At 35.7% G+C, this 8,641-nt stretch overlaps 1 protein-coding gene across 2 annotated transcripts; it reads left to right on the top strand.

Annotated features, from left to right (window-relative positions):
* The first annotated feature begins 2,062 nt into the window (after window positions 1-2,062).
* On the top strand, window positions 2,063-8,237 carry LOC127877999 (proton-coupled folate transporter-like). 2 transcript variants are annotated; one of them, XM_052424354.1, is made up of 5 exons: window positions 2,063-2,194; window positions 2,535-3,861; window positions 4,376-4,459; window positions 7,001-7,136; window positions 7,772-8,237. In XM_052424354.1, exons 2-5 carry the CDS (start codon window positions 2,544-2,546, stop codon window positions 7,821-7,823), a joined length of 1,590 nt encoding a protein of 529 aa, XP_052280314.1. In that variant the 5' UTR covers window positions 2,063-2,194; window positions 2,535-2,543; the 3' UTR covers window positions 7,824-8,237. The 2 variants fall into 2 exon arrangements, with proteins under 2 accessions (XP_052280314.1, XP_052280313.1); XM_052424353.1 differs by having other exon boundaries at window positions 6,980-7,136.
* Window positions 8,238-8,641: the final 404 nt, after the last annotated feature.

Raw genomic sequence — 8,641 nt, 5'->3', positions numbered from 1 at the left:
AATTCATCAAGAAAAAGTAGAAATAGTAAAATATATTACGATGAGAAAAATGTGTAATACTAATAAGGCACTACTAGATCTATACTGATAAGTGATATATATTTTATATTTCTATGAATATATTTAGATAGCTGTAGCGGGAGCTGTAGCTTTAACTATAATTAACCCCGGACTTATCTAAATTTGAAAGAAAAAACTAACTTAAAATGAATTGTCAAACATTTAGGTATTAATCTATTTGGACTATTAAAAGTTTGAAGAATAAAACCTTAACTTATAACAATTAATTATTGACATCCGCTATTTTTTCTTGTACATCACGTAGATCTAGAAGGTCTAAGGTCTTTAACATTAGAATGAATTGTAAAATCTGAGACCGAAATGAGCACGTTTATTATGAATTAATTTGTTGGAAATCACTTTAGTTTCATTTCTTGAGCAGTAACTGACAGATATGTACATTACACTAACTTCCCCACATTCTTCATACAGCATTACGCCTCATTTCGCGACATATGTAAAATATGTACATATGTTAAAGCGACATATTTGAGCGAAAATAAAAGCAACATTTTGCACATAGAGACGCCCATAACCATACCTTTTCTTAAAGGCCATTCTAAGTCGATTTGTGCAATAAAAAAGATATGTCATGTACGAACCAAGAAAAAACTTGTCAAAAGTCAAACTCGACTGTTTTTGCAACTTTTTTTTCGTCCGTTTTCTAGTGGAATGTAATCTTTTTTAGTGCACACCGGTGCTCTCTCTTTCATTGCCCAATGTAACGTATCCGAACATGATAACGACGTTGGCACATAATGAAATGATGTATGCACAAAACATAATGTCGTTAGTACAGAACGAATTAGTAAATGCACACAACAAAATGACAAATGCACACAACATAATGACACATGCACACGGCATAATGACAAATGCACACACCATAATGACAAATGCCCCTAACATAATGACAAATGCACACAACATAATGACTAATACACACAACATAATGATAAATGCACACAACATAATGACAAATGCACACAACATAATGACAAATGCACCCAACATAATGACAAATGCACACAACATAATGACAAATGCACCCAACATAATGACAAATGCACACGACATAATGACAAATGCACACAACATAATGACTTATACACACAACATAATGACAAATGCACACAACATAATGACTAATACACACAACATAATGACAAATGCACACAACATAATGACTAATACACACAACATAATGATAAATGCACACAACATAATGACAAATGCACACAACATAATGACAAATGCACCCAACATAATGACAAATGCACACAACATAATGACAAATGCACACGACATAATGACAAATGCACACAACATAATGACAAATGCACCCAACATAATGACAAATGCACCCAACATAATGACAAATGCACACAACATAATGACAAGTACACACAACATAATGACAAATGCACATAACGTAATGACAAATGCACACAACATAATGACAAATGCACACATCATAATGACAAATGCACGCAACATAATGACAGATGCACACAACATAATGACAAATTCACACAACATAATGACAATTGCACACAACATAATGACAATTGCACACAGCATAATGACAATTGCACACAATATAATGACAAATGCATGCAACATAATGACAAATGCACACAACATAATGACAATTGCACACAACATAATGACAAATGCACACAATATAATGACAAATGCACACAACATAATGACAAATGCACACAACATAATGACAAATGCACACAACATAATGATAAATGCATAGAACGAAATGATGTTTCTACAGGACAAAATGTAGTGTACACAAAACAACTTAGTAAATGCACAGAACATAGAGACCAGTGCCATCAGAAGGCAGCATTGGCGTTCCATAGTTATAACTCGTTCAGCTTTGTATTATATTGTCTACTGGTCGGCCTTTATCGAGAATGAGTTTACAATATATAGGGTAATATCCCTTTATCAAACAATACCGTTCTCTATCTGTTCTAGATATGGTCATTAGTAATCGTACCCGTGATAGTGTCATGTGCAAAATGCGTGCTGTATCATACCTGTTGGGAAATAATAATAATAGAAAAAGACACAAGAGAGATTTCGTTCGCTTAAGGACATCAAATTGACTGCATTGAAGGTATTCTTACAAATACATGTTTGAACTTACTTGTGATTTAATTAACTCTTTAATAATTTAAATATGCAACTCTTTGCATACGTATTAATGCTAAAAATCCTAAAAAAATACATGTGCAGAAAACCCTAATTGCCAGATGGTATTATGTGTAACAACGATGTGTATTTGAAATTCACATTTTCCTTTGAATAATGCCTTTTGTTACTTCGTTTCAGCTTTTACATGATAAAAAATGTAATTGAGACAAACATAAGATACATATCACATAATAAGTCCTCTTTTTTTAATCACGATACTTCATTTAATTCTTAAAAAAACTCATTACATGTACCTACTTCAGCCAGTTGCCATGACCAGCTATTCCGATCGCCACTCATTAAGCTTTTCCAATCGTTCTGGCCCACCACGTCGTCATAGCCTAACCCCACACAGCTACGGGGTGACCGTCAGGCATGGATCCCTTTCTTGTGGCATAAACGACGACGACTACAGAAACACCCTCCCACAGTCCGTAATAGAGCGTAAAATGTCCGCTGCGCAGCCGGACTATGGCGCTAATTTAGAAGGCTCGTCCATCAACGATGAGGTGTATCTCATACACAAGCAGCCACACATGTCGGCAAGAAAGTGGCTTGTGGCGCCGTACTGTTTCCTCAGTATGGCCGCCTACATATCATCGTCGGCGGCGTTTACGCAGTACCTGTACAGGCGTGTTCAGGAACAACTGTTTCCAAACGTGAACCAGATAAACGAAACGGTCGGCTGCTTTGTCAACACCAGTGATCCAAACTTCGAAATGCAGACGAGAGTGCAGCAGGAGGCAGCCGTTTGGAGCATGTATTATAATTTGGCCGTTGGAATTCCGGCGTTGTTTGCATGCATCTTTTTGGGCTCTTCGTCCGACAAGTTTGGGCGGAAGTTCTTGTTTGTGTTTCCATGTCTTGGTGTAATGATCAGAACGGGAGTGTGTGTGGCAGGGATTTATTTTAAGTTTAACCTTAAATACTTTATCATCGGATTTTTTATAGAAGGACTTCTCGGTTACATTCCAACCATGCTACTCGCATGTTTCACGTACATCGCCGATATCACTCCACAAATAGGCAAGAAAAGGTCGCTAGGAATAACACTCATAGAACTGTTCAACGGTGTAGGGGGAACAGTGGTCAGCTTCGTATTCGGATATTTCATCCAAGACACTGGCTTCTTCTACCCAATGCTTACTTCCGGAATCTTAGTAGTGATTGCCCTCGTTTTGATATGCTTCTTACCTGAAAGTTTCCCTCCGGACAAACGGAACCCCGAGGGCAGCGTGCTTGACAAAATATTTACATCCTTCAAGTTTTTTTTCTCATCTGCGGACGCTGGTAGCCGGTGGATGTACAACATTCTCATACTCGCCTTCTCCATCACCGTGTTAAGCGGTTTTGGTACCGATAGCGTGGAGCCTCTTTACCAACTGAATGCTCCGTTCTGTTGGAGCCCGGAGAAGCTCGGGTACTATGGAGCCGCAAAGTATCTGCTCCAGAACGTGGTAGGAATGGGTCTGATAAAGCTCATGCAGGCAGTCATGGCGGACGAGTCTATTGCGATGATTGGCTGTGTGACGTATGCCGCAAACTATGCGATTGAAGGACTTGCACAAAATGACCTGTATTTGTACATAGGTTTGTAGACATTCCTGAAATTACATTCATCTTGATTTCGTTTCATTCTAACTATCAAAGTTAAAACTATTCTACTTGCGAAAGGATTGAGTTTGTATTATGTTTTATCGTCGCATATGTACATATGTACACGTACATTTATTTACATTTATTTAAGATATTTCGCTAAGATATTTCGGTTTTAAATATTTAAAAAGTAAATATATATATATATATATATATATATATATATATATATATATATATATATATATATATATATATTTATTTATTTATTTATTTATTTATTTATTTATTTATTTATTTATTTATTTATTTATTTATTTATTTATTTATTTATATATACTAATGGATGATTTAACACTTACAATAACTCGGTTAATATATAAAGAGTGAGCTAAACATTTATTTGAATGTTTGAATTTCATCTAAAACAAATGCAATTTGCGGCGATTATTTTTATATGTCGTTAAGAGACGAATGATTGATTTATAAACGTATTTGTGTCTTAAAGGTGCCATAATAGGAGCTCCTGGGATTCTCACTGTCCCGATAATTCGATCTCTGATGTCCAAACTCACCTCAACTGAGAAACAAGGTACTGTTGCCCCACATCTTTACTGCTTGCTCAATATATAAACATGATAGCTTTGTATTGTATGAAAACTATTAGTAAATATAAAATCCAGCGGCCACTGCCTCGATAGAAATGTCAATGAGTTCTTACGGAAAGTCGGTCACTGTCTCACTGCCTCCATAAATATGAAATGGCTTCATAATAATATTTGCAATGGTTACAAGTAATGCAACATTAAAGTGTAAATTGGCAGTTATCTTTATAGTTTATATATAAATGAAAAGTAAATTTAAGGTATTTCAATATGGTTACGTAAAAAAATAGATGTTAATTGTTTACTTATGGATTTGTTTGCAGCCTTGTGTACGAGAGCGGTTTGTTATACACCACATCTTAGCAAAAAATGAAAATGGGTTCAACCAAGTTTAAATTTTTCTATCCTTTAATAATGAGTAGTAATGAGTAACTAGAAATATATTTTTAAAAAGATATACGGCGTTGATTGTGGCCGGTGTTGATGACCGATCAAAAGTTATATCTATGAGATCAAAGATAGCGAATGCCTTTTTTTCTGCGCAGTTCTTAGCTGCATCACACGCAAATCAAATACGGGGTGTTGCGCCAGATTTCGTGGCTTATGTCGCTTTATTAGATATTGTTTATCAGAGTATTTTTGATTCAAGTTCACATAGTTAACGCAATAGTGTTTATATAACGATTTCTGTTTCTGACCGCGAACTGGCCTTGATACCATGCGGGTTGGAAGGCAATGCATTAAAGTGAGGTAACAACTCAACTGCTGGAACGATGGCTTGTTCAAAGCTTTATACATTTACATGTTTAACGGACAGTTTCGAAAACACTTCAAAATATTTTCGTCAAAGCATCAATCAGGTTGTTGAACAACAATACTTATATGATCTAAAATATACGAGTGCACAGAATGCAATATCGTAGTAATTACTAAATATGAGAAAACAGCCTTTAAATACAAACGCTCTGGCGCTGACAATCTTCTAAATTAAAAGGGACACACACTGTATTGATGTCGAGAGTTGAGTGTGAAACTGCTCTATCTCTCAAGCCTTTTCATTAGAGATAAAAATGTTTCATGCTGAGCACGCAGTTAACATCGTTTCTAAACACACTGTAGTATCCCTTTTCAAACCCTATACTTCCCCAAAATAGAAAGTCGATTGCATAACATATTCAGGTAAGTGTGAAAACTTTTTGTAGATGGCACGTTTAATACCTCGAAAAGATTCAGACCTTCCGGCGGGAATTGTTTTTAGTTGGTCGCATTAGCGGCCGACTTAATTTACAGAGCATGTTTTGCAAATCAGTATGTGTTTAGCTACGCTAAGGACGGTAACTCACTACGCTAGGAACGATTACCGCGGCCTGTCTACACTGCAGACGACGAATGCTTAGGAGCGTCTGCTCTACTACTGCAGTGTGTGTATTTACCAGCTTGTAAGACGACATCGGCCAGTCTAGTGTTTATCATTGAAATCTGTACATATTGGCTGCTTTCAGTGAAAACGGGGCTTAATGCATGCCAAACAAGATTAGCCTCTGCACATTGATTAGTCTGTGCAATGCGCACAAGCTAATCCCAGACGACAACAGCGAACAACTTCATTGCCTTCAGCGCTTTGATTATTTATATTGGTTGGTCGCTTACAAAGGTCAGCTAAGGGGAAAAGCTGGGCTAAACAGCTATGCCGAAAAACATGAGCAATTGAACTTAAAACAATGTCAGCATATACATCTCTTGAAAAGATTAGCTAATATAGGCCATTAAAAGATCCGCAAATATAGGTTAACCGTATGTCAAAAAATAAAGGTAACACAAAGGTCAGTTAGGTTATGTAAATTGAAACGCATCAAAATGTGCATTACCATATTGTATCAAAATTTTCCATCATACACAATACAAATAACCAAGAACACATAAACATATTTGTAGAAAAACAATATCATTTTTTTGGTCTCGTTAGCGGCCGACTAAATTTAAAGAGCATATTTTGCAAATCAGTATGTGCTTAGAAGCCTTAGCTACGGTAAGAACCGCAACTCACTCTGCTAGGGACGATTATCTCTGCCTGTCTGCAGCAGACGACAAATGATTCTGCTCTAGCGGTGAGTGTATATACCATCTTTTAGGACGACATTGGCCAGTCTAGTGTTTATCATTGAAATCTGTACATATTGGCTGCTTTCAGGAAAAAAACGGGGCTTAATGCACGTCAAATAAGATAAGCCTGTGCACACTGATTAGCCTATGCAATGCGCACAAGCTTTTCAAGGACGACAATTTTAAGCGAACAACTTCAGCGCCTTTGGCGCTTTGATATTCAATAAGTCAGGACTACACCTATACTGCACAATACGCACAAACTCATGTAAATACCCGGGATAGATACAAGATTATTACGGAAGTATTACGCCAGATAATTATTATGTATCAGGTTGAATGCCTGATAAAGCATATCTATACTGTACAGCCAATGCTCTCGTCGCTTTGATATTGCTTCTCAGGGGCACTATTTTCGGCCATAGCTGCCGTGGAGACGATCATTAATATGGGTGGCACCGCAGCAGGAAATGAGATCTACTCGGCCACCATCAGCTACTACAGAGGCTTCGTGTTCTTCATATTCGCCGGAGCCAGTATCGTCTGCTTGATATGTTTAGGGTATGAGTTTTATGTCTTAAAGGAGCCTTTTCACAGATTTTGACATGTATGTAAGTTTGTCACTAACTGCTTTATTTTGATAAATTTTATTATTTGCACTAAATTGGTCTAGTAAAATTAAGTAAAAGTACGAAAAAATAAATTCCCAACTGGGCTCGATCCACCGACCCTTTGAGTTAAAAGTCTAGCAAATAAATTACTCGACCATCCGTGTTCATACAGTGAGTGGAGTTTTTTTTATACTTTATTTACTTTATAATAGCAATTCTAGTAATTTCACACAATTTAACGAAAACAACACAACTCTCCAAATTATTCAATTGTTTTGTTCGCGTTTGTAACGCTTTATAATTTTCAGGTTTTAAATCGTTAAAAGTCTCATATCGGTTATGCTTCACGCAACGTGAAATTTTGTCACCGACTTCAGACGATTTCACGGATTTATTCTTATGCCTTAATATATCGGCACGAAATGCAAGAAAAACTGTCTTTTATGCACTTTTTTTTTCAAATGTGTTTCAGTAACTTGAATTATTTGAAAAAAATAAAGTAAACCCCTGAAAACTCCGTTGAGTGTGCACCTTGAAATAGATAACTTATCTTTGCTGATGTTTTCCCACCCTTTTTCGTTTCAGCATTTACCGAGTTGGTTCCCGTCGAACGTTCCCTACACCTATAGATGTTTAAGAGCGCTTTGTTTAATAACGGGGGAAAAAAATAACATTATTAAAGACACAGACTTTGTTTTAATAATATCTAGAGCAATCTGTTACAATTTAACTATTAAAAAGCGATATTTAATACATATCAGCACAGTTATTGTCCTTTTGGTGGAAAAGAAAGAAATGTTGAAGTGGATCTTATTCATGATCAAAATTTATTTTTAAATATATCTCAGTCCATTTTTTCGTTAGTTTGTCGATGTCGAAAGAGATTGTTCGTGAAGTACTATGATCAGAGAGATAACCCTTTTAGTATATTTCTCATCAGAATCGAACAAGTTTTTGTCCTTAGTGTGCGAAATCAATCAATATGTAAACATATATTATTTTTCAATTCAGGGATAGTAATATGGACATGTAAAATAAAAATTGAACCGATGTTTGATACATTATTTTCTCTATCTGGAAAATATGGTATGCTCTTTATATGCTGAGGGCAATATTAATTGAAATCATAAAAATTAGTCATATACATGTATATTATTATTATGTATAAGCCCATAGGCTAATGTTGTGCTCACGTTTGGTTAAAAATTGCACTGTTAGTGTGCCTTTTTGTTTGTTTGGACGAAGATAAAATCTATTTCATATTGAGTGCAGCACTTGATTATACTTTTTATCTATGGTATGTAAACAAAATGTAATCCCTTAAAATGAGCTTGGATGATTTAAAGATTTATTATACAACTGTCGTGGTCTGAACGATGTTTTTAAATGAACTGATGTATGTACATATATCTTAAACGTTTAAATTCCAATATATTGTCTTTTCATTTCCTAATT

The sequence above is a fragment of the Dreissena polymorpha genome, chromosome 4 (assembly GCF_020536995.1).
Source record: "Dreissena polymorpha isolate Duluth1 chromosome 4, UMN_Dpol_1.0, whole genome shotgun sequence".
Lineage (NCBI taxonomy): Eukaryota > Metazoa > Mollusca > Bivalvia > Myida > Dreissenidae > Dreissena > Dreissena polymorpha.
Note: the sequence above shows the minus strand (reverse complement) of the source record. Positions and strands in the feature narration are given on the sequence as shown.